At 33.2% G+C, this 26,041-nt stretch overlaps 2 protein-coding genes across 4 annotated transcripts; one reads left to right on the top strand and one right to left on the bottom strand.

The window, feature by feature from the left end:
• The first annotated feature begins 8,951 nt into the window (after positions 1 to 8,951).
• LOC108320442 (probable 2-oxoglutarate-dependent dioxygenase AOP1) lies at positions 8,952 to 10,550 on the top strand. 2 transcript variants are annotated; one of them, XM_052868823.1, is made up of 4 exons: positions 8,952 to 9,084; positions 9,170 to 9,479; positions 9,562 to 9,886; positions 10,274 to 10,550. In XM_052868823.1, the coding sequence occupies exons 2-4, from the start codon at positions 9,289 to 9,291 to the stop codon at positions 10,532 to 10,534; spliced, it is 777 nt and encodes a 258-aa protein (XP_052724783.1). In that variant the 5' UTR covers positions 8,952 to 9,084; positions 9,170 to 9,288; the 3' UTR covers positions 10,535 to 10,550. The 2 variants fall into 2 exon arrangements, with proteins under 2 accessions (XP_052724783.1, XP_017407351.1); XM_017551862.2 differs by having other exon boundaries at positions 8,952 to 9,479.
• Positions 10,551 to 16,006: 5,456 nt separating this feature from the next.
• LOC108320497 (pleiotropic drug resistance protein 1) lies at positions 16,007 to 24,305 on the bottom strand. 2 transcript variants are annotated; one of them, XM_017551927.2, is made up of 22 exons: positions 23,704 to 24,305; positions 23,447 to 23,567; positions 23,165 to 23,338; positions 22,924 to 23,083; positions 22,577 to 22,653; positions 22,419 to 22,472; positions 21,818 to 22,210; positions 21,461 to 21,742; positions 20,962 to 21,278; positions 20,709 to 20,869; positions 20,512 to 20,615; positions 20,084 to 20,240; positions 19,914 to 20,003; positions 19,685 to 19,809; positions 19,256 to 19,588; positions 18,605 to 18,895; positions 18,430 to 18,513; positions 18,112 to 18,245; positions 17,499 to 17,726; positions 17,230 to 17,401; positions 16,885 to 17,139; positions 16,007 to 16,503 (listed from the first exon to the last, which is right to left on the bottom strand). In XM_017551927.2, exons 1-22 carry the CDS (start codon positions 24,033 to 24,035, stop codon positions 16,243 to 16,245), a joined length of 4,305 nt encoding a protein of 1,434 aa, XP_017407416.1. In that variant the 5' UTR covers positions 24,036 to 24,305; the 3' UTR covers positions 16,007 to 16,242. The 2 variants fall into 2 exon arrangements, with proteins under 2 accessions (XP_017407416.1, XP_052724885.1); XM_052868925.1 differs by lacking the exon at positions 23,704 to 24,305 and having other exon boundaries at positions 23,165 to 23,307; positions 23,447 to 23,546.
• Between the last annotated feature and the right edge of the window lie 1,736 nt (positions 24,306 to 26,041).

The following is a 26,041-nucleotide window of genomic DNA, read 5'->3' as shown; positions in this document are numbered from 1 at the left end:
CAAAGATGGATGAACTTAAACTTCTCACCATGTTATTGAATGCTTAAGTTAATTATATCAAATATAATTATAATGATTATTAATTAATGTGGAGGACCATTCAGTAAAATACAATATAGTAATTAATTTAGAAAACAAAAGAAAGCATGTTCTGGTGGGATATTTAACATCATGTATTCATATCACATGTACAAGTTGTGTCTGGACCACTACAAATTAATCAACTTTCGTACAATTATTCTCAGTGCATATTGTATTATATAACATAATCTTAATTTTTATAATAATTGGCAGAAATTAATTGTGGTACCATGATGTGTGATAACCACTGAACAACGTTTGAAATGTGTTCTGACTAATTAATACACATTTACAAGCTTTTTTTATAGTTACTAGGATTAGCTGTCTATTGTATAAAACAAATAACAGAAAGCAATTCAATAATTAGGTTAGTATATGGTTTGTTTAACAATGTTAAACTTGTTTACAAGACTTTCCATATTTAAATTTTATTAAATAAATCTTTAGTTTTAGTAAATAATTAAACACGTATTTTAATATGACAAATATATGTCATATTTTCTAATATTCAATTTTTTAATTTTATTTTTATAAAGATAATATTTTAAAGCACTGTTAGTTTAATTTTAGTATAATATTTGATATATATTTTTTAAAATTAAGATAATAATATTTACAAACATGTATAATAAATTTTGCTACACATTCAACACTCCAAGTTCACTTACGGTATTCATATTTACTTTGTCAATTGGATCCAAGTTCACGTACTCATTTCACTCAACAAATTTTTGAAAGAATTTTTTAATCTTTCTCCTTGTACCTTAAGTTCTTTTATATCCTTGCATAACAACATAATAATAGGGCAATATATATAAACAAAATCAAAATTCACCAATAAAAATAGAACACTACAACAGAATCAAAGAAGAACAAAAGCACACGACATACAAAGATTTTTAATGTAAAAAATCAGTTAATTAAAGGGTAAAAAAGATGCTTAGTTGAAATATACTATGATTATTAAAGAGTATTAGAGAATTTCCAATAAATACATAAAAAATGCAAGAAAAAATAAAAAAGTAACAACTATAGTCACAAATAAAAATAAGATAGAAAACACTTAAAAAAAGAGTTGTTAATATAAACAACTTCTCTCTTTAGACCTCAAAATAAATAATTACTCCTTATGAAATTATTGTCCAAAAATAACTTATAAGGATAAATAAATTTATAGTTGTGATATGAAACTATGCATTCTAGCAAATATACAAACTCACATTATTTTTTCCTTTTGTCCTCATATATATCATACACAACTTTAATTTGCAAAATCTGCACTCTAACAAATGAAACGAATAATCTCTACACATTTGAATTTATCCTCCATGTAAAAAGTAATAAAAAAATAATGTCAAGTTCCAATAAGACTTAATCAGTTTCCGTACGTAGACGAATTAAGATAAAGAAAACTATGAAAGAAAAAAAATGTGTTTATTCCAACTTGCCGAAATTAAATTGGATCTCTCGTGAAATTGTTATAAGAAAATATAGAATTTGACTTAGTTATCACATGGAGTGCATAATGACCGTTGTTGATTGGGAATTTGCCATGCTTTGACTTACAGAATTCAATGGAGCCATGTTCTTTTCCCTCTGATGTATAAATAAAATAAATTAAACATTTATAAAGACAATAAAACTACATATATTAACAAATGATGGTTCAGAGTCTAAATCCTATATTTAGTAGAAATGAAAAAGTAAAACATTATGTAAAGATAAAGAAAGTATTAGTGATAAGGGTAAAAGAGAGAAATTACTTAATGGAAGGGTAAAACCGAGAAAGCACCTGTTTTCAGATTAGGATTAAGACACCTAATCTTCAGTAGCAAGAGAGAGAAGTCGAGTGTAAGAGATTTCTAGAAAGAGAGAGCTCCGAGAGAATGAAGAAGCTAGGGTTGCTCACACACACACTCAGAGATGAAGATGATGAGAGTAGAGAGAAAAACAACTAATGAACACAGTCAGGTACTGAATAGCATCACATATATTCTGTTTTAAATTTGCTTTTATAGTAGCTAAGATACACTGAATATGTTTCTGTTTTTGTTTATTCTAACACTCCTCCTAAACAAAAACCTTTAATCGAACAAAAACACGATTTTATTGAAGAAAAACACTCGTTTCACCGATTGAATCGGTGAACTTTCTTCCATTTTGATTCTGAACCTTCTGGACCGATTTTAATCGGTACAAACACTTCCTCCTTAGCATATGAGTACTTTCCTCCGATTAGAATTAGAGAAAGTTCTCTCTAGATCGATCTCCTCCTCTCTGGCAGAAACCCTAGGTTTTTTGCCCTCCTTCTGGTGCGATCTTCACTTATCTCAGCTCGCACCATTCCAATCTGCTTTCTGAGTGACTGAAAGCGTTCACTTTTGAGTGCTTTGGTGAGTATATCTGCTAGTTGGTCTTCGGATCTGCAGTGTACAACATCCAGTCTACCACTACTGACCTGTTCTCTGATGTAATGAAACCGGGTCTCAATGTGCTTGCTCCTGCCGTGAGATGCAGGATGTTTAGCAAGGTATATGGCTGACTTGTTGTCAACAAGTAGCCTCACTCTTCCAGTTAGCTCAATTTTCAACCCTTCTAATAGGAATCCCAGCCAAGTTGCTTGACAAGTAGCTTCACAGGCAGCTATGTATTCTGCCTCACATGATGACAAGGCAACCACTGGTTCCTTTCTTGAACTCCAGGAAATTGGTGTTCCTCCCATGAAGAAAATATAACCAGCAGTGCTTTTCCTATCTTCCTTATCACCACACCAGTCTGCATCTGAGTAAGAAGTGATTTGCACTTCTTCCCCAGTCTCTCCTCTTCCCAACAGTATTCCATAGGAGTGAGTGCCCTGCAAGTATCTTAGAATGCGTTTAACAGCATTCAAGTGTGACATTCTGGGGCATTCCATGTATCTACTCACCACTCCAACACTGTAACTCAAGTCAGGTCTTGTGTTACAGAGGTATCTCAAACTCCCAACAATACTTCTGTAAGCTGTTGGATCTACAGCTTCTTCATCCGGCTCCTTTTCAAGTCTCAGTCCCACTTCAGCTGGGGTATTAGCAGCATTACAGTCCACCATTTCAAACCTCTTTAGTAGATCTAGAACATATCTGGACTGGTGCATCACAATTCCATTCTCAGTCTCAGTAAATTCTATTCCAAGAAAATAGCTAAGCTTTCCCAAGTCACTCATCTCGAATTCACTTAGCATTTGAAGTTTGAATTCTGAAATCAGCTCCTCACAGCTCCCCGTGACTAATAGGTCATCAACATATAGGCATACTATTAGCTTTTCTTGTCTGCCACTGTGTTGGCAGCACTTCACATACAACCCGTGTTCTGAAACACACTTCTCAAAGCCAATGCTACTCATGAATCCATCAATTCTCTGGTTCCAAGCTCTTGGAGCCTGTTTAAGCCCATAAAGAGCCTTTCTCAACCTGTACACCTTGTCCTGCTGCCCTTTAACCTCAAATCCCAGTGGCTGTACAACATATACTTCCTCTTCCAGCCTTCCATTTAGAAAGGCTGACTTCACATCCAACTGGTGTAATGACCAGTGAAATTTAGTAGCCAGTGACACCACCAATCTGATTGTCTCTACCCTGGCTACAGGAGCAAATACTTCTCCATAATCAACTCCAGCCTTTTGTAGAAAACCCTTAGCAACCAGCCTTGCCTTGTGCCTTACAACAACACCTTGTGGGTTTATTTTTGACTTATAAACCCACTTTAATGCTATAGGTCTCTTGTTAGAGGGCAGATCAACCAACTCCCAGGTCTGATTCCTCTCTATAGAGTCAATCTCTTCCTGCATTGCCTTATACCACCTTTCATCTTTTACAGCTTCATCAAATTCAACTGGTTCAGCTTCTGCTATTAAAGCAAAGTGAACAAAGTTGCCTTCTGATGTGAGTGTTGCCTCATAGGATAAGTCATAGTCTCTTAGATGTGCTGGCAGTTGTGTAACTCTTGATGACCTTCTACTGTTGTCATCTCTTCTCTCCTTCTCTGTTTCCACTGTTTCCTCTCCAACAGTAGCATCTTCTAGATTAATGGTTGATGATTCCTGCTCACCTGTTTCCCACTGCCATACTTCAGCCTCATCCACTACAACATCTCTACTGATACAAACTGTTCCTCCTATAGGATTATACAGTTTGTAACCTCCAGTGGCATTGTACCCTACCAAAATCAGTGGCACTCCCTTGTCATCCAGCTTCTTTCTCAACTGGTCAGGTATATGCTTATAGCATATAAAGCCAAAAAATTTTAGATGCTTAACATCTGGTTTCACCCCTGTCCATGCTTCCTCAGGTGTCAACCCATTCAGTCTCTTTGTTGGAGACAGATTAAGAACATATGTGGCTGTCAACACAGCCTCTCCCCACAGAAAATTAGGCAGCCCTTTACTCTTCAGCATGCATCTGACCATATTTAATATGGTTCTGTTCTTCCTCTCTGCTGCCCCATTGTGTTGTGGTGTAAAAGGAGGGGTAACTTCATGCACTATCCCTTCCTTTTCACACAACTCTTTAAATTCAGTGGAGGTATATTCTCCTCCTCCATCTGTCCTCAACACTTTAATTTTCTTCTCACACGGCCTCTCAACTAGACATTTAAATTTTTCAAATGTCTGCAGCACCTCCCCCTTTCTCCTAATTAGATAGACCCAACATTTCCTGGTCCAGTCATCAATAAACAGTAGAAAATACCTGCTGCCTCCAGGTGTTTCTACTTGTATGGGGCCACACACATCTGAATATACCACCCCTAATTTTTCTGTTGACTTCTGGGGTAAGATCTTCTGAAAACTGCCCCTGGTCTGCTTGCATTGGACACACTCCTTGCAAACTGTTTCTGAAATTTCCACTTTAGGCAAGCCACTCACCATATTTTTCTGGCTTAACAGTGATAAATCCCTGAAATTTAGGTGTCCAAATCTGAGATGCCATAACCATTCCTCTTTATTTTCTGTTACAGTAAAACATTGATGTTTTACTGCACTCATTACCACCCGAAAGGTCCTGTTTTGTGACAGCTTAGCCTGCACAATCATCTTCTTATGTTGATTGAAAATGCTGAGACAATTGTTCTCCATTTTCATCACATATCCCTTCTGTAACAGCTGTCCCAAGCTTAGCAGATTCGTTTTCAGTCTTGGTACATACAATACTTCTTCAATTATCACTTCTTTCCCCTCTACATCTCTCAGAACAACTCTCCCAGACCCTTTTGCAGTCAAACTTCTGTCATCTGCAAATCGGATCTTCTCCTGTACAGCTCCTTGCATTTTCACAAACCAGTCCTTCCTCCCTGTCATATGGGTAAAGCAGCCAGAATCCAAGTACCATGTTGTGCTCTCTGGCTGCTCCTCTCCAGTGTTGGCCATCAACATCACAGCCTCTGAATCTGACTCATCCTCCTAGGCCAGATTAGCCCTCTTCTTGGGTTTGTTTTTAGCACCTTCCCCTTTCCAGCATTCTTTTGCATAATGCCCAAGTTTTTGACAATTATAGCATTTCACTTTCTTCTTGTCAAACTTCCAATCTCCTCCAGTTTTCTGGTTTTTCACTGGTAAAGATTCACTGGACTCTTCCCCTTGTTGTTCCTTTGAATCTTTACCTTTCTTGCTGCCCTTACTCCATTTCTTGAACCCTTTTTTTCCTTTAAACTGAGATCTAGCCTGTAGGGCCTGTTCTTGGCACTGCTTGCGCTCATTGATGCGATACTCATGAGCTTCTAATGAGTGCAGCAGCTCCTCAATCTCCATAGACTCCAGATTACGGGCTTCTTCAATAGCCACTACCACATGATCAAATCTGGGGGTTAGAGTTCTTAGGATTTTGTCAACAATGTACTCATCTGAAATTGCATCCTTGCATGCTCTCATTTTATTCACCAGTTCTTGAACTTTATCAAAGTATTCTGCCACAGTTTCACCCTCATCCATGATGAGAACCTCAAACTGCCTCCTCAATGCCTGTAATTTCACTTTCTTGTTTTTGTCTCCATCACCATACATCTTCACTAGAATGTCCCACACTTCCTTAGCAGTAGAAGCCTTAGAGATCTTGTTAAAAATCTTTGGACTTACACATTGATACAGCAAAAACCTGGCCTTGCTGTCCAATTTCACTTGGAGTTTGTAATTTCTTTTCTCCTCTTCAGTAGCTCTTTCACCCAAATCTGGTAGCCCATCTTCTATCACTTCTGACACATCTTGAAAACCAAAGATGGCTTGCATCTTGATGCGCCAGTCATCAAATAATTTCCCATCAAATACAGGCAATGGCCCCTGTATTCCTCCAATACCTGCCATCACTTTCTTGCTAGCTTCTTGATTTACCCACACACAAAGAAACCTTCTTTCTCCACTTCTGGATATACACAATTCCAGTCACCAATCACACACCCACTGTACACGCCAGGAACCACAAGCACCTATGCTCTTGATACCATATTAGTGATAAGGGCAAAAGAGAGAAATTACTTAATGGAAGGGTAAAATCGAGAAAGCACCTGTTTTCAGATTAGGATTAAGACACCTAATCTTCAGTAGCAAGAGAGAGAAGTCGAGTGTAAGAGATTTCTAGAAAGAGAGAGCTCCGAGAGAATGAAGAAGCTAGGGTTGCTCACACACACTCAGAGATGAAGATGATGATCAGAGTAGAGAGAAAAACAACTAATGAACACAGTCAGGTACTGAATAGTATCACATATATTCTGTTTTAAATTTGCTTTTATAGTAGCTAAGATACACTGAATCTGTTTCTGTTTTTGTTTATTCTAACAGAAAGATCTATTAACTTATTGTTTTAAGGTTTTAGGTTAAGAGTGATGTCAATTTTTTTTATGTGTTTTGACTCAAGTTTCATTGGTATTGCGAGTTACCTTTTCGTTGGAAGGAAAATTTACCCAATCATATGAAGGGATACTCGTGGTTGGTAAATGTTTTCGCTAGAAGACCAAAGTTACATTTTCATAGGAAGTGTACTCGACAATATGAAAAAGTATTCATAACTGATAATGAATCCGGTGGAGGGTCAAAACAACCTTTCCGTTAGAGAGATTATATTAATGTGGAAGAGTTAAACTCACTGCTCCGAACAACAATCCATCGTCTTATAACTTTTCATATAAAAAATTATTTAATAGCATAAATTCTGTATAAGTAAATTATGATTCAAACTCCATATAGCATAAGCAAATTTAGTGAAGAGAAAAACGGAGTTTCAAATTGAGATGCACAAATATTTAGAACTTATGTTGCCAGCAAAGAAATAGTTTCAAATTATTTGATCATAAAATTATTTTATAAACCAATTACTCGTATAAAAGGTGAAAAATAATAATTAAAATATTATACATTAAGGGAATACGCCTATTATAACTGGAAATAATCTGTTAAAAAAATAAGTAAAAGAATGTGTTCCTAGAAAAAACTTATAAGTGAACACATTGAAATAAAATATAAATTTTATTTTATACCATCATAAAAATCGTCAGTATTATGAACCTGTGTTATATTTATTAGGGTATAGGACAATTTTAAAATGTTTTAATTAAATGGCTCAATCAATTATGCCATTTATGTGTACTTTTATAATTTCAAACTCATTAATGATTATCTTATTATAACTAAAATTTATTTTTAAAATTTTGGACATGCGTCTAAATATATGCATATAAAAATAATAATATTTTGAGTTTTATAATTCTGTAATAATCTAAAATCTTACTAAAAGATTATACTAATAAAACAAGGCTAATTTTAAAACAATACTAAATTAATTACTCAAATATATCATGTCTAATCAATTCCATTGTTTGACTGAAAACTTATTCTTAAAATATATTTTTGATAAAATATTATATATATCTAGTATTGTTATTATATATTATCTGCTTAAGATTGATCCATTGCAATGAACTATAATAAAACACACTTTGATGAACACAATAATGTCTGGTCCAAGGTTTAAAGGTTTTGACACATGATGTTATGTTATCATCCCTAACCTAAGTTTTTCTTTATTGTTCTTGCCAACCCATGATAGTCCTTGAGCCATTCACTTAACACGGTGCCCTATTCACTAGGTCTAAAACACTTTCCAATAGGCTTAGCTGTGATATAAATATAATTAACAAATTAATTAATTAACTTAAATGCATATCATTATGATTGGTTGAATGGTATCATAAAAAATTCCATGCTCTTATTTTCTAACAAGATCATCGTATATCTTTTTTCTACACTCTTGTGGTTTGTTTTAATCGATGAATGTTGTTTTAATTTTCAACCATTGGTCTGGTTCCAATATTCGAGTTTTCAGTTTTGTCTATATTACATGTCTCATAGCAAGAGGGAAAAGAGTAACGTTATGTTTCTTTGACTTTTTTGCTTGCATATCATGAATGTTCCCTTTCATTCGTTCTCAGATGGACCATTCCTTTATAAATCATTTTTCCATATATTCATTTTGAATATTATCCAATTTGGTTGAAAAGAATGTTATATTTTTTAATGAAACATGATGGGATTTCAAAAGTGCATCATGTTCAGAATTATTGCTCACTGTATAATTAATTTCTTGATATACGTATGAGAGAATGGAGGTAGCTTAATCCTCTATTTATATTAATGTAAAGATAGAGATAATTAATTTACTTTTTCCATGCTCATGGTCGTCTTAGACAGAGAGATACAAACATCAGACATGAGCTCGTATAAGAGATTGATATTACTTTTTATCCAAAACCTTGAGACAATGATTAGTGAATCTTTCATCTTTATACAATGTTTTATTTTTTCATTTTTATCTAATGTGAAACTTCGACTTCATTCCCAGTAAAACTGATATGGATTTAAAGTAAATCAGAAAAGCAAGGCCTAAAACCTGGAGAATGAGCTCCACTGCATAGGCAGACATCTATAAATAAATCTGATTAACAGCGCCAACCTAGTATTTGTAGTTTCTTGGAGAAATTAAGGTTAGAAACATTGTTACGATGATGATTTCCCAAAATATTTGTCAGGTTCCTGTAGTAGACTTCACTGATAAGGAGATGAAACCAGGTACAGCAAAATGGGCTTCAGCATGCAAAGTGATCCGAAATGCACTTGAAGATCATGGTTGTTTTTATGCGTTGTATGATAAAGTTCCTACGGAGCTTCACAACTCAGTTTTTACTCTAATGGAAGAACAATTTGATCTTCCATTGGAAACCAAAATGCAAAAGATCAGTGACAAACCCTACCATGGTTACTATGGACAAAATGCTCATGTCCCTCTGTATGAATCCCTAGGGATCAACGATCCATTGACCACAGAAGAAATTCGGAAGTTCACGAAGCTAATGTGGCCAGCAGGACATGATCATTTCTGGTACTTTTTGAGATCAACTCAGTTATGTTGTCTGGTTTTTTTACATATTTATATTGTTTCTAATGTTTCATGCTGTGAATAGTGAGACTATGAGTCTGTATGCAAAGCTGGTTGTAGAATTGGATCATATGAGTAAAAGAATGGTGTTTGATGGGTATGGAGTGGATCAAAAGCACTGTGATTCTCTTCTGGAATCAACCAAGTACATGCTTCGGAGCTTCAAATATAGAGTGCCACAGAAGCATGAAAATAATCTGGGATTGCATGCTCACACAGACACATCATTCTTTACCATTTTGCATCAGAACAACGTAAATGGTCTGCAAGTAAAACTGAAAAATGAAGACTGGATTGACATTGATCCCTCTCCCTTCATGTTTCTCATCCTTGCAGGCGATGCATTTAAGGTCGGTCATTTTTCACATCTACCAAAACTAAATCCATGAATCAAAATCTCCTTTTTTTTTTTCTTACATATCATACTTCTATGTCAGCGTCTTGTAGGGTTTTTGGTCTCGGTTATGCAGAGAACCGAGATTTTTGACCTCGTTTATGTAGAGAACCGATGTTATATATGCTATATTGCTTCGATTGGAATCAGTATAAATCTATACTGTTGTGAAAATTTTAAAAATGTCACCGCATTATTTTATATTTCGGGGTTTTTGATGAATCGAAACATAACGAGCGTACTAATATTTCTTTTTACTGGTGCTAAAATGTCATTGCCAAAAGAAAAGTTGAGAAGATATAAATTTTACAGAACGGTGGTGGTGTTCTTGGTTTGTTATTAGGTTTGGAGTAATGATAGAATGCAGTGTTGTGAGCACCGAGTGATTATAAGTGGAAAGAAGGAAAGGTATTCGATGGGACTGTTTTCACTTGGTGGCAAGGTGGTTGAACCACAAGAAGAGCTTGTTGATGAAGAACATCCAAGACAATATAAGCCATTTGATCATTATGAATACCTGCGTTTCTATGCAACAAAGAAGGCCCTTCAATCCAAGTCTCGAATCAAAGCATTCTGCGGCATAGACTATGCTGATGAGAACTGAAAAAATTGTTCTAAATGTTAAGTTTCTGTTATATTCCGAAAGAATGATAAGTACTTAAGAATAATATAATTACACATATAAGAAAATATTATTCGTGATTTTTTCATCAGTTTCACAACATTCAGTTGATGCATCTGCATTGATTCATCACAAAAGGTTTTTGTTTAGTTCCTTGTATTTGCATGGTGGTTTTGTTTTTCTGAGTTCATTAATCCTATTTCTCAATCATTAATATTTTTTTTAATTTTCTTTCATGTAATTCATGAATCTATGATGTCTGGTTATTCTCAATATTAATATAATGGACATGTTGGAATTTTTTATATCAGCATTGTTTGATTGTTGAATTAATTTTAGATTATTATGAGTATGTATTAATAAATGTTAATCGCTTTTGAAGTTATTACGTAAGCGCATATGTAATGGTTGAAGCCTTCACTAAGTGAGAGTTTTTTGTCATGTTTGGTGCTTATAAAATTGTCACCTTATTAAATAAATTTTGTGTACATGTCTCACAAACATTATGTTAAAAACTCTTATTCTCTCATTCAACTGTTGTTGTTTTATCTTGTTTTTATATCTTCATCTGATCTTACACTTCGTGTAAAAATAAATACCGTTTTAATATTTAAAAGAAATTCAAATTGAATGGTGTTTAAAATTTTCAAGAAAATGTTAATTTTTTATTTTCATTTATTTTTAAATAAATTGCATTAATATTCAATTTACGACAGAAAAAAGGTATATTTACTGAGAAAATATTTTGTTCCTTATTTTTGAAGTGATAGTACAGACACCAATATTATTAAAATATAATACAAGTTTTAGAGAAATGTATGAAAAATTAAGATAGGAGATTATGAATATTCTATATAGATAAAAATTTAAAACATTCTAATTAACGTTCTACACTAACATTTGATAAACTCACACAACTATAGAAAATATTTTTTCCAACTATTACTTTCAGATTTTATTTATATAAACTATTATCATTTATAAGAATACATTTTTATGTCTATCCAAATCAAGTAGAAGAAAGCTTACATATAACTTCTTGTTAAGTGTGAATAAATCTGTAATAGAAGCTGTTTGTTGATGGAAATGACACATAACTTAATCAGCCCTTGTATTGTATAGATTGCAGAAATTTGTTATTTATTCTTCTGCACATTTTTTTTTTACCAGAAAGTAAGTTTTTAGATTAAATTATGTTATTGTATTGAAGTTGTTGTGCGTTTTGAAACTTAAACTCTATTACGATTTTATTTTTAAAAGATATTTTAAATAATTAAAAGAGAAAATGTATTTAAATTGATATTGACATCAACTCCTAAACAATATAAAATTATTAAAAAATGATAAAAACATATATTTGTATTGCTCAAATCGAACTTAAGTGAAGGATGTAAGACCCTGAAAATTAGAAGAAATAGTAAGTTTGGGTCATTAGGAGACTAAGAAACTCAAGATGTAACAAGTTGTAACAAAAGTACGAAATATAGTACAAAATACAATGCTGTCGACTTTGACATGGTTTAGTATTTTAATTATTAATATTTGTTAAAATTAGATCTTGGGTTGATTCTTTTTCCATTAGAAAGTAGACTCGAATAGCTTCGATTCGAGTACTCATATGCGTAATTCCGACATCGGGAAGGGGTTCAACCAGACTGACAAAGTTGTCCCAGTGAGTGAACACGTTTTTGACGCGTTTTGAACGCGTTTTTGACTGGGTAAACGCGTTTTTACTATTTAAACGCGTTTTTACTATTTAAACACGTTTTTATGGTTATTTAAGAGTGTTTTGGGGCTGAGAGAAGTTCCTAAGTTGAACCAGAGGTCAGAGCACGAAGGTTTTGGAGCAGAGGGACTTTAGAGCTGTGATTTGAGTCGGGGGAACGTTCGCAAAGTGTTTTCGAAAGGCTAGCTAAGGAGAAAACCGTAAGGGGAGCTAACCTTGAGTCTTTTTGTTTCTGTATGATCTAAATTTGGTATATGTTTAGGATCTTGATTCTCTTTATGATTTTAGAATGAAATTCTGCTTCTGTTGTATCTTTTGAATTGATGTACGGTTGGGAATTGGGATATGCTTCTGTTTTGATAATTTTGAAGAGATCTTGTTCGTATTAAGTATTTTGAATCGGTGGAAGTTTTTTTTTTTTGGTATACGTATAGTTCGAAGATTTTGGATCTGTTTATGGATTTAAAAGGAGACTAGGTTTTTGATCGGAAATTTTGGATTGTACTAATTATCCGTTGCCTTTTAATTATATGTTTAGTTTAGATGTTCATAAGATTTGGATGAATATGGGTTGTTGATAAGAGATGAGTTTTTGGATGTTTAGAAAGTCTGTATGGTGAAAGGAATAGTCGCTATAGTCCGGGAAGTGAATTTTCGTGATTTTGGAATAGTAAATTCGATTGAGTGAATGAGTCAACTCGCTGGAGCGAGTTATGCGTAACAAATTTAGTGTTTTAATGTTTTTGACGTTTTGGGAGTTCTGGATGTCCGTTTTGGACGTTCTTTAGGTCGATATGGGGGTTTTTGACCCTTCCGGAGCCATTGGTGAGGGTATTTAAACTGTTTAAACTACTTAAGGGTTCGAATTAATAGACCATAAAGAGTTATGTGTTAATAAGTGATGTTTCTGTGAGGTTGTGAAATGTCTGAGTATGTAAGAGTTATTTTCTTAAGATATGACTAAAGATGATAATATGGTAACACGTGTATTTATGAATGGAAAGTGTAGAATAGAGTTCCAAGGAGGAACTCCTTGTTGATTTTGTGTCAAGTACTGTACGTATGAATATAGGAACTCCGACTTAGGGGTTCATTCTTATGCTCTCAATAGTCTCGATCTCACTTAGAGAGAAAGCTATGTGGTGGAGAGTGGGAAATCCTTACCGAAGATCTACAGTGGGGTGGACAGAGTAGGAAGGATGTAGCTTCAGTGGTTTTATTCATATCCGAAGATCCAGTTTGGGGGACAGAGTATGATAGAATAATTGAGCTAGCTAATAAGTGCATCCATATCCGAAGATCCAGTTTGGGGGACAGAGTAGGATGGGATGTAGCTGAGTAAAGTACCACTGTAAGTGTAGAACTAGCTAAGAGTTCAATATTCATACGATTATCTTGATGAGTGAATTTACGATGAGTATGGTATGTTTATTGTATTATTGAGTAATTTAACTTGTAAGTTGGAAAATTAGTTATTTATGTAATTTACCATAACATTTTATGTTGCATTAGCTCACCCTTGCTTTGTCTGTTGTGTGGTTGCTATTTTGTGTTATGTATTTTGTCTGGCGATGATCATCCGGTGGATGGGAGCAGAAGTTGCTGATATGCCGGTGGAGCAAGCTTTAGATGGAGGATCGACAGAAGCTTAGTTATAAGAAAGAGCCTTATAATTTTAATCTCTGTTTTAAACGTGAATTGTGTTTAGTTTGAATTATGAGTGCGGGTTTGTATAATAATGAGGAAAACTGTTATTCCTCCTCCTATCAACTGTTCTATTGTATCAATGATGTAAGAACTCTATTATAGTTTAATGCTATAATAATTGGGATGTTACAAAGGACGTCTCTATATCATTGGAAGAAAGATTTGAAGTTAAAATTGTGATATGAATGTATATATGAAGAGATTTATCAAGTATTACTTTAGTAGAACCGTTTAATGCACTTGGAGACTAATAAGACAAGAAAGATAGGTAGAGGGAGATTTTTCGCAAATTATAAAGATAAAAAGTATAATTAAAACACAAAATACTTTTACTAACATAGAAAAAACTTTTTACATCATCTGTTGAAGGTAAGACATTGACGTTAATTTACATCTGATCTGATGTAGGGATAATAGACAAAAATTTGCTTTTCTTTTTTTTAATTTTAGGCCAAAATTTATGTCATTTAAAAGCATTAGAAATCATTATATGATACAATAATATACAAAAAAAATAAAATTCTAAGTAGTATGAGAATCTCAAATAAACATTGTAAAGTATAAAAAAAGTGGATGAAAAATACTAAAAAAATAAAAAATCATACATTAAATGATGAAATTTTTAAAATTTCACCACCCATTCTTCTTTAGGAGCCAAGGCATTCATCATCTCATTTATAACAACTTTTATTTTTGAAACGTCTCCATTCAAAATATATAGCAAAAATTATGATTATTTAAAGTTTTTAATAATCAAATCTTGACAATTTTAAATTTGTGATCAATGTTTCAAATGTGAACATTATACATTTGAATATAACCTAATAGAAGTTACCACACACAAGAAATTGAGTCAAAAATCATTTTCTAAATATTTTTAGTAAATTTTAAAAATTTATGAGTTAAACTAAAATAGAAGAGATGAGAAAAATCACCTCAATGGCACAAGACACAACCTTTAGTGAATAAAAATATGAAACTTAATGCAAAATGAAATCGGGGAGAATGAAAGTTTGAATCCAAACAAACACCACAACTACAAAATTAAGTGAAATGAGTTGAAGAATTTGTTCCTACGAGAACAAGATCTTTTGCAAACAAAAAAGGAAAAGATGAGGGTTAATGTTACTTTCTAAAATTTTAAAAAACTAATTGACGTGGATTCACCTCTTATCAGACGTTAATTCTTCATTTAACATTGGTCAAAGGGTAATCCAACATTATTTATCGTCTATTGAATCGATAACTAATGTTAAACGTAGAATCGACATATGTGGAAGGTAATATAATGTTAATTTAAACGAAATATTTATAAAAATACTATCCTACGTTACTATTTTATTACACTTAAAGGTGAAATTTGTGACGGTGAAAGCTACATTTATTTTAGTGTTTACCTTGTAAGAAGTTCAAATATCCATGTAAATATTGAAAACTAAATATAAAATCTCTTGAGTATAATCAGGTAATTTATATAAGATTATATATAATCTTACTGTTAATAAAAAATTGTTAAGATGATAAAGGATGAATTAAAAAAAATAATAATATTTTGGAAGTATTATTTGCCCAATTTGTTAAATCATTTTAATTTTTGTGATAAATTATTTATTTTTCTTGAACTTGTAAAATTTTCTTATTGCTCAAATTGTTGGATGGTAAATAAAAGTAGGAAAGAAATAGGTTTGGTATTAAAGTAATAACTTTTTGGTTCATTGATTCTTAGTATTTTAAATACAAAAAGTTGGAAAGAAGAAAGAATAGATAAAAAATATATGTTAGTGATTCAATCATCATGGATTTTAATGAATCGAAATTTAATTGGAAATTATATTCCATATTTTGATAGGAGAAAATCACCTAATGAATTTGATTGCTAAAAATAAAATTTAACACATTAGTTGTTATACATGGTGAATCTTAAATAAATTTTTATTAAGTATTCAAGGGATTAACTATTAGTACTAGGACTCAATCTATAAATCAATGGTTAGTAACTTTTATCAAATACACCAAAAAAATTACAAAAAGGACACTTAAATATATTTAATTAGAATTATAAATATTTCTTTTACTTTTTTTTCCCTCTACATATGTATACACTATCCAGTCCATGAAATATTTTTGAAGTTGCTCTACACAGTACATCTCTTATTTTTCAAAAGTATAAACAGAAAAAGCAACCAATATACAAGACATTACAGTAATCTACGAAAATATTCTTTGAAAACGTATAAAACCACTCATGTTGACTAATCTATCGCTTTTGGAAGTTGAAGGCCTTGATTGAGACAGCAAAAATAACAGCAAACAAGCCTGCAAAACCAGAAACCATGATTGCAGAAACTCCTATGAAGTCATGTCTGATACCAAAATAACTTCTCAAGAACTCTTGCACTGAAATATTTTCTAACTTCATCACATCGGTTATATCTCCAAACTGTGATGCAAGCAACCCGTATATGGTCCAGGCCACAGGGCATGCCCAGTAATACCACCTCCACCAGACAGGCATGTTCTGTTACCAAAAGGGAAAGAAAAGTGAGATCATCATAAATTTTGAATCTTCTGTTTTGTTAACCAACGTTGATATAGCAGATGGATCGAACGGTCCTGAGTGTTAATCGTTCGGTCTATATTATATATCACACTAGTTTAATTCTTCTAATGGTCCCTTACTTTCGTCGTTGTTATGTATCAACTTAGTCTCTATTTTTTAAAAAGTGTCAATTTCGTCCAAATTAACACACAACAATGAAATCTTTTACATATTATGTATTTAAAGTTGGACGAAGTTTAACACTTTTTTAAAAGAGGACCAAGTTGATATACACTGATAAAAATAGGAATAAACAAAGCAATTAAACCTTTTACGTATACAAAGTTTGGTAATACTTACAGGTCGTGGAATGACAAATCCTGAGAAAAGGTTCCAAATTCCATAAAATGCAGCAGCCACAACAGAAGCAACATGGTGATTTGGTGTGACAGCCACAGTCATCATGCCATAGAAGGTGAAGTAGCACAATGTGAAGTACATGAAAAACATGTACCAAAAGAACTTCTCTAAAGTCCATTCAAATCCCATCATGGAATAAACTATGACAGAATATGTTGTAGCTTGCACAAAAATATAAGGTAGCTCAATTATAACCTATGACAGAAAAAGTGAGTTGTGTTAAAATGGGTACGTGAGTTATATTGCAATTGTTGTTCCTCTATAAGAAAAAAGTGATCTTTTTACTTGTGCAAGTGCATATGGAAAGGCAGAATACATTCCCGCAGCTCTTTCTCTGTAAAAGACAGTTCTTCCAATGGCTACTACGGGTTGTACAGAAGCAGAATTTTGGATACCAACAAAGAGAACAGCGTTATACATTGAACCCATTGCATTAAATAGGTCCTGTCTGCTAGAGCTGGAAGCCATTGAAAGGAATCAGAATTTTAGTAGAAAAATAAAATTAGCTAAATTTGATATCTTTTTTTTTCTTGAGTTAAAGAAATTTGGCTTACTATTTGCCTCCAAGGTCCCAAAACATTGTTCCAAACATCACAGCTATGACAGTAGTTGATAGAAATCTCACTGCTGTATATGGTGGATTGCGCCAATATGACCAATGTTGTTTCCATAAGCAAGCTAGACATTGAACCAAAAGTGACTGAGCGTATCGAGTAGGAAAATGAATGTCTTTTGATCCATGACCGGGGTTGCCTAGTTCTGCTATAAGTTGCTTGTTTCTCCTGAAGAATAGTCATTAGTGTATAATAGTCTTAGCCAATATAAATTCATACAAACATCTAAGTATAGTTAATGAAAGTGTTAAAGAAATAGACTTTAAGTCTAACTCAACCCTACAAAATTGACTTGTAAGGTGAGGTTTGCACCTACTTATATATAATATAAATTGGCCTTATCTCTAACTGATGTGAGACTTCTAACACACCCTTCTCACGCCAAGGTATATACATCTTAAGCATGAGACTAGATATTAATGGGTGGTTTGACCTGATAGCAGGTAGAACAATATTTCCAACAAACAGCAAATATCACTACGATAGGCTCTAACTATAATTTTGATACCATGTTAAAAAGTGGACTTTAAGTATACATTACATAGTAGCTTACCTGTACAGCTCAGAATTTTTGTATATTTCATGAAAATCAACACCTAAAGTAAGTTCCTGTGCTGGAGTTGTGACTTCCAACATCCAAGTTGCTGGGTTGTAGCCATCTTTGATTTTACTAACTCCTTCAAAGCTCTTGCCAAAAGAAGAGAATGAAAAAGAAGTAAATACTAGCACAAATAATATTACATTTGTTAAGAAGTGAACTTTTAAGTCTAACTCAATCCCATAAAATTGGTTTATAAAATAAGGTTTACACCTATTTATATATTATAAATTGGTTTTATCTCTAGTCGATGTGGGACTTCTTTCAACTAACCTCAAAATACTTGATCAATTGACTAGAATGGCGACCCAATGGTCCAACATATATTTCTTGTCCTCCACGCTTCATTAGGAATAACTAAAATAACATGTAAGCATATATTAAACATAGTGTGATGGAGAAAAACTATTAAACACATCTTCAAATATCTTCTCATACTGTTTCTCACCTCATCAAATGCTTCAAATATGTCAATGCTTGGCTGATGGATGGTGCAAACAACTGTTCTTCCAGTGTCAACTGTGTTCCTAACAGTTCTCATAACAATTGCAGCAGCTCTAGCATCTAACCCAGAAGTAGGCTCATCCATGAAAATTATGGACGGATTAGCCACTAATTCAACTGCTATTGTTAGCCTCTTACGTTGTTCTGTTGAGAGACCACTCACACCAGGCAAGCCAACCAGTGAGTTCCTCAATGGATTCAACTCCACCAGTTCCATGACTTCCTCAATGAACATCTGCAACCATATTCAAATCAGTAAGTGACAACAATCATTTTTGTGTTTGGATATTTGTTAGTCTCTTGAGATCAAAAAGCCAATTCTTTTTATTAGAGTAGAACACATTAACTTTGTAAATTGCTTTGGACGGTATTACTTCAAGAAAAATGATTTTTTGAGACACCTAAATTTTGTACATTCATTTGACACTATCATTCTTTACTTTTTACTCTCTTCTTTTTTGAAAAAATACAAAAGTTTACATTTTTATGACCATTTTACTCTTGTAATCTGAGTCAAATGAATGTAAAAGTGTGTCATGCTATCATTACTCAAAGCCATAGGGTGTTAGGTTTTGACTCTTAAGTTGCAGCTAACCTTTCTAGTCTTGGATTCAACTTCTGCTGTCAAACGAAGCCATGCAGAGTAGACCAAGGACTCATAGACGGTAACATGAGGAGAGTGGATGTCATTCTGCTCACAATAACCCGAAATACGAGCAAATGTTTCTTGCCTTTTGGGATAACCAGAAACTTTTATGTTTCCCTCAATATAGCCACCAGTTTTCCTTCCAGCTAAAACATCCATCAAAGTAGTTTTTCCAGCACCACTTACACCCATCAAAGCTGTGAGAACACCAGGACAAAATGCACCACTCACACCTTTCAAAAGCACCAATTTGTCCTCCCTTACACCTTGATCCTTCATTTCCTGCCAATTCCAAGAACTATGTTTTAACTAAAGGGAAATTTAGTTAAAATCACTATTAGAATCCAAAATCTTAGTTATAACTTTTAAGTGACTTACTTGTGGCATATCAACAGAGTACACTATTTGATCAAATGTGATAGAATATGGTTCAAAAGGAAGAACCATTCCTCTATTCTTTCTGCGGCTACAACTCACAACAGAATTAGCACTTCCATAACTTTCTGCATGACAGTGAAAAAACTGTTCACTTGAAGGACATATACTGAAATTGAAAATAGTATGCATGCATTGAGTTTTCATGAAAGATATGAATAAGATATATCACCTAAGCATGTTAATTCTTCTTCTCCTGCTCTCCCATTAGCCACACCACCTTCTGATTCTTCAGTTATTGTTGTCTGCGGCTTGTCAAATGCTGCAAAAACAATATAGACGTGTTGATCAAGTTTTGCTTTGCTACAAGAATCTTAAACAAACAAATGTGAAACTACTCACGATTTAGGTAAGTGAGAGCCAAAGTGTACATAATGTTGAAGAGGAAGATAAATCCAATCAATGCCCCAATTCCTATCCAGTACCAATATGCATGTGTGAAGAACCCACGGGACTCCAGAATTTGAATTCCCAAAGTCTTATTTGAATTTGGGGTGAACTGTGATTGCAAAGCAAACATGTTAGGAGGTTCATCAGTAAGACATAAACACCAATAAGATCTAAATTTAACCATATAAAGAATTGACACCATTTCCTACCTAAAACTTTAAAGCAATGAGTTAATGGGTCTTTCACCTTCATATAGTGCTCTACTTTCTCATTTCTATCCAATGTGAGACTTGGACTCACACTTAAATTCCAAACATATTAGGCTTACTCGTTTTTTAACATAAAGCAAGTAATCTAAAGTTGCTAGTTAAAGAAATTACGTGGTTCCAACTGTTTCCAAGGAATTCATTCACCACTATTGCATTCTGTCCATACATTAAAGGTGAAATCCAGTAACCCCAAATCCACCAGTCCTTGATATCATCTGTTTCATTGCCAGTTTAAACAAAGAAGCATTAATATCAACCACCATCTGAGATGATAGAAACAAATTCATGACATTGTTAATTGAACTCACTTCTTGATAGAATGAAGCCACCCAATGCAAAAAGAATGAGAAGTGCAAATGACCCAAATGTGTTAGCCACAATCATGTTCCTACCAAGTGCTGCAATAGCTCGGAACAAACCAGAAGACATTTGGTTTATCAGTAGTAGCACAAGGTACTGCTTTAAAAACCTACATAAAGAATGAGTTCACATCAAAAGTAAACACTACAAGCAAATAAATAAAGCATAAGTGACCTTATAGATGAAAGGAAACTCGATTACCTCGAAACATTTGGATCAAATCCAATTACGTAGTAGGTCAGAAATACCCAAACAGCAGCCTCTAAAAATGTAATAGGGATCTTGAGGATCCATGAGGGAATAGCATATGCCCATGAAGGATAAAATAGAAGGTCTCGTTGCTTGTAGAAAATAGGAAGCTTTACAATGGTCATTGAAATCTCAGCCAATCCATTAAACATGAGAATTACTACTGCGAAAAATAGAGCACCAGTATAAACACCTCCATCACCCAAGTTATCCCGATGCATCTCAGTTCGCAGAAACATTGTCATGGTCAATATTGCCAAGATCGTAAGCTACGTAAAGCACAGGAAAATCAATAGTAAGCAAAATCATTATAGTTTCAAATAAAGGATTATAATTTAGAAGCATTCATTCATACTAGCAGAAAGACATGCAGATAGTGTGGTGTAGGAGAGTATAATCAGTTTGTAAGTAATCACAATGTATCATATTAGATAAAGTCAGTAGAACTCACCTGGAACAGCTTGAAGATGTAAACAAATGAATTCCTTTTCATGAGCAAAAGCTCTCTTGAGATGTTAGCCTTTACCAAATCCTTCTTGTTCACGCCATACCTTTTGGTGGTTAATGCAGCTGGGTGGCTTTTGGACTTGTCAAATGGAGTTGCAAGCTCTTCTCCAATTCTCCTCCCAACATGAAATGACTGAAATGCCTCAGTAAATTTAGTGACAGTTACAAACCTGTATGGCTCATCTCTGTGCATCCAATACTGCTCTTGATCCTTTCTTGAAGTTACCTGTGACAAGACATCAAATTTATGTTTCTGCAAAAACATCAAACGAGAGATGCAAAAGAAAAACTTTTAACTTACTTCTTGTAGAAAGTCAGCAACACCTTTCCTCTCGGGACATTGGAAACCAACAGATTCAAAAAATTCAAGAACATGTTCACGGGGTCCTTGGTAGACAATTTGGCCATCAGATATAAGAATAATGTCATCAAAAAGTTCATAAGTCTCCGGTGCAGGCTGGAGTAAAGAGATAACTGCAGTTCCATCAAGAATGTGAACATATTGCCTGAGACACTTCACAATTTGAAAAGTTGTGGAACTGTCTAAACCAGTGGATATTTCATCCATAAATAGAGCATTTGCTGGTCCAACCAACATCTCCCCTGTAGTAACCCTCTTCCTTTGTCCTCCAGATATACCACGCAACATTTCATCCCCCATCATTGTATCAGCACATATATCCAACCCCAGAATCTGCAAAGTATTAAAAGCAAATGTTTTGTCGGCTTAGCATATTTAGTCCTTGACAAAATACTAAAACCATGTTACTTTTAGTAAATGCACGGACAAGAAACATAAACTTCTATGGAACCTAAAACTAAATTTGGAATATTTTAAGGCACCATAAGCATATATCTTGTACTATTCTTTGAACCATGAGAGGACATTGTTCTAGTGTTACCTTCAGAACATAATCTGTTACCAGACTTGCCTCCTGACCTCCAGTTACAGCTGCCTGGTATATCACAAGACATTCAATTGCAGAGATATTATATCCATGGCTATAGAACTATCTTAAATTAATGTAACATGATTTGATAATTTTAGCTTTTCTTTTACCTTCATGTAGACATCAATGTCCGGGTCTGGCTTGATCTTTGCTTCTTTTTCTCTTCTAGCCAACTCAGATAGCAAGTCTTGATCATAACAAATGGTGAAGAGAGGCCCCACATGAATAAATCGGCGAAAGTAGGCAATGTTTGATTAAAAAGAAAAGAAAGAATGATACTATGACACAATTTTACGTTCATTTTACATATGATAAAAAGATAAAATGATCATGTAAACTTTTGTTGAAGAAAGTAAGAAGTAAGAAAGCACAGTATCAATGAATGTGAAAATTTTATGTGTGTCAAAATATCATTTTTCAAAAAACAAGGAAAAAAAAGAATAAGCAATTGGCTAACCGTAACGTGTTCCAACTCCTTGGCACCTTGCTGAGAATGCCAAAGTTTCCCTCACTGTCATTTCTCCAACATGAACATCATTCTGGCTAATATATGCAGCTGTTCTCTGAGGAACAAACTCGTCAAATCCATGCCCATTATAAGTCACTCTCCCCGATGCCTAGAGCACACAACAAAAACATATAAATTAAACCAAAACTACCACTTTCTAATGCAAAAATTAAGGGAAATTGTTTTTCACCTTAAGATTTGGATCAAGTTTTCCTGACAGGGCTAAAAGGAGAGTGGTTTTTCCTGAACTTGGAGGACCCAAAAGTAGTGTCATCCTGCGAGGTTTGATTATTCCACTGACATCTTTAAGGATAGTAACATGTTTCTTTTTGCCTGAGAGAATATGGAGAGAAGTAAAGACACTCTAAAAAGGCAAAGAGAAAAAAAGAAAGAAATTGTAAGAGAGTGAAAGAAACTGACTCAAAAGAAGAAACACAAAAAGTCAAAGCTAGAATCTGCCAAATGTACCTACCTCCACCATGTTTGTAACGAAGTTCACAAAAGTAGGCAAAGCTCTACTTCCCACATAAGTCTCTGCCTCAACATTTAAGTGCTCATATCGAACTTCGATTGTTGGAATATCAATCCCAACTCTGAAAAATTAAATCACAAAAACAGATAAAAACACAACAACAGAGAGAGACTTTATCAAGGATCATCACAGAATAACAGAGACAAGCATGGAAAAACAGAGGAAAGAAGCAACATCAATGCATCCTTAATCTTTACCTATCAATCCGACCCTTAAGCTTCAACAGAAACCTCTCATTGTCCTCTTCAGCAACATTGATCAACCTGTCCAAAAGTTTCTGTCTTTCTCGAAATCCAAGTTCAGTTATATCAATCTCATTGGCGACTCCACGAGAAGTGGTCAACAAGCCTTTCTTCAAACGGTTGTAAGTAGGTAGCTTCTCAAGTGCAGCCCATTTCAGAGCTTCTTCATCTATTCCCTCTTCATGATGTGATGACCTCGAAAAACCCTCCATTATACTCCTTCTCCATGCAGTAGAACTGCTCGCACGTAAACTATTACTTGCTCTGTATATATCACTCCCCTCCATAACTACCACACCACAACCTTTGCAGCTTCACACATGCAGTCACAGACCAAAGAACAGTGCTATTTGTAGCCAGTTGAAATATACAGCAGTACGAGAAAGAAAAACGTTGTCTTTTTCAGTTGGGTTTTCAGTTTTCATAGCGCCGGAAATGGAAAGCGTGTGGTTGTATACACAGATACCTGTTCACACTTTCTTATATGGAAGTTCTTGTTTTTAACTTAGAATTCTCTTTGCTTATTGTGTTCTCTCATTCAAATAGGCAAAAGTCAAAACTGGATTGATAAACATAGCAGGTGGAAGGTTTATATGCCATGAGAAATCCTCGAGTCAAGCCGCTGCTTTAATGCATGCATGCCATTTTAGTTACTGAAAATGATAGTGCTTGCACATTTTAATGGCCGGTATTAGTGCTACAACCGAATTTTACATTGGATTTATGACGTTGTTGAAGGTTGAAAGTTGTGTCTCATTAAATGTTTGTCATCTCGTTTACCATGTTAAAGTTTTCACTTTCGCAGACAAATTTGCAGATTACGTTTTCGAATCACTGTGATGTGACAGTAAAAGTAGATTGCTCATAAATATATCTACTCTGCAATTGTATGTATTAATTACAGTTTTAAATACACTTGTATGAAAAATGTTTTGGGAATTGAAAAAAAAAAGGTTTTCTTTTTACGTTATTAGCAAAATTTGAAAAACATTTTTCATATAGACAAAAATTTTAAATTTAGGTAAGTTGTTGAAACGAAGAAATTATTTTACATTGACACATGAGTTATGGAAGGAATAATGCATTCCTAATTCCTAAAACGATTTTAAACTTTGATAATTGATTACAAAAGAAGAGGTTGAACTCGTGTAGAAGAAATAAGCAAAAGCTTTCTGATAATAGATTACATATCTCTAGTAATCGATGAGCAAAAGATTTTAATGCTAAAACAAAGAGTGTTTTTAGTTACGTAGGTTATATTGGTTAATTATTAGTAATTATTAGAATTTCTATTTAAATTGTTTCATTCAAATTAACATTTCTATTATAACATGGTTACCATTTAAATTAATATTATTAGAGTTTTTATTTAAATTGCTACCATTTAAATTGTTACTCTTTAAATTCTTAATTATATACAAATTCACATTTTTATTATTATATTTAAATGAAAATTTTAATAATTAATAATTATATACAAATTAACATTTCTATTATTACGTTTAAATGGAAATTGTAATAAATAGTAATTATATTCAAATTAACATTTTTTATTATTATAAATTGTAAAAATTTTAAATGAAAATTCTAATAATTACTAATAATTAAAAATATATAATTACACTTTTTTTAAATTTTACTAAATAATTATTTTTTAAAATTAAAATAATTATCTTAGAAGTTTTATTTTTAAGTCACAAATTTTTAAAAATTTAACCGTTTTAATATTTTTTTAGAGTAAAATAATTATTTATAATAAAAATATTACTTATAAAATAAGTAAAAATTATCTTAAAAAAATTATAAAAATTACTTATATTTATTTTTATAATAAAGAGTTTTTCTTCTGGGGGCTTTGTTAATTATTAAAGTTTTCATTTATATTGTCACTATTTAAAACTTTTTTGACTACTTTCTTAATGTTGACCTCGATTCTATATTAACAATTCTGAAAATTTTAAGATGTATTTAATTATATAAAGATTTTAGAAAAGATGAAATTGGTCGTAAAGTTTACTTCATGATTAAAAACGTTTTTGTTTTAACATTCTGATATTAAAAGAAAATATTTAGATTTACGATGTATTTAATTATATAAAGATTGTAGAAAAGATGAAATGGGTCATAAAGTTTACTTCATTATCAAAAACGTTTTTGCTTTAACATTCTGATATTAAAATAAAGTAATTAGATTTACAATGTATTTAATTATATAAAGATTGTAGAAAAGATGAAATTGGTGGTAAAGTTTACTTCATGATAAAAAAACATTTTTGCTTTAACATTCTGATAT

The sequence above is a fragment of the Vigna angularis genome, chromosome 9 (assembly GCF_016808095.1).
Source record: "Vigna angularis cultivar LongXiaoDou No.4 chromosome 9, ASM1680809v1, whole genome shotgun sequence".
In the NCBI taxonomy this organism is placed as follows: domain Eukaryota; kingdom Viridiplantae; phylum Streptophyta; class Magnoliopsida; order Fabales; family Fabaceae; genus Vigna; species Vigna angularis.
Note: the sequence above shows the minus strand (reverse complement) of the source record. Positions and strands in the feature narration are given on the sequence as shown.

Coding starts and splice junctions, on each gene's coding strand:
- LOC108320497 (XM_017551927.2), bottom strand. CDS start 24,035: ATGGAGGGGAGTGATATATACAGAGCAAGTAATAGTTTACGTGCGAGC. Junction 22,654..22,923: donor AGGAGTTGGAACACGTTACG/GTTAGCCAATTG, acceptor GTTATGATCAAG/ACTTGCTATCTGAGTTGGCT. Junction 20,870..20,961: donor TTTGATCCAAATGTTTCGAG/GTAATCGAGTTT, acceptor TTCTTTATGTAG/GTTTTTAAAGCAGTACCTTG.
- LOC108320442 (XM_017551862.2), top strand. CDS start 9,103: ATGATGATTTCCCAAAATATTTGTCAGGTTCCTGTAGTAGACTTCACT. Junction 9,480..9,561: donor GCAGGACATGATCATTTCTG/GTACTTTTTGAG, acceptor TGCTGTGAATAG/TGAGACTATGAGTCTGTATG. Junction 9,887..10,273: donor TTGCAGGCGATGCATTTAAG/GTCGGTCATTTT, acceptor GTTTGTTATTAG/GTTTGGAGTAATGATAGAAT.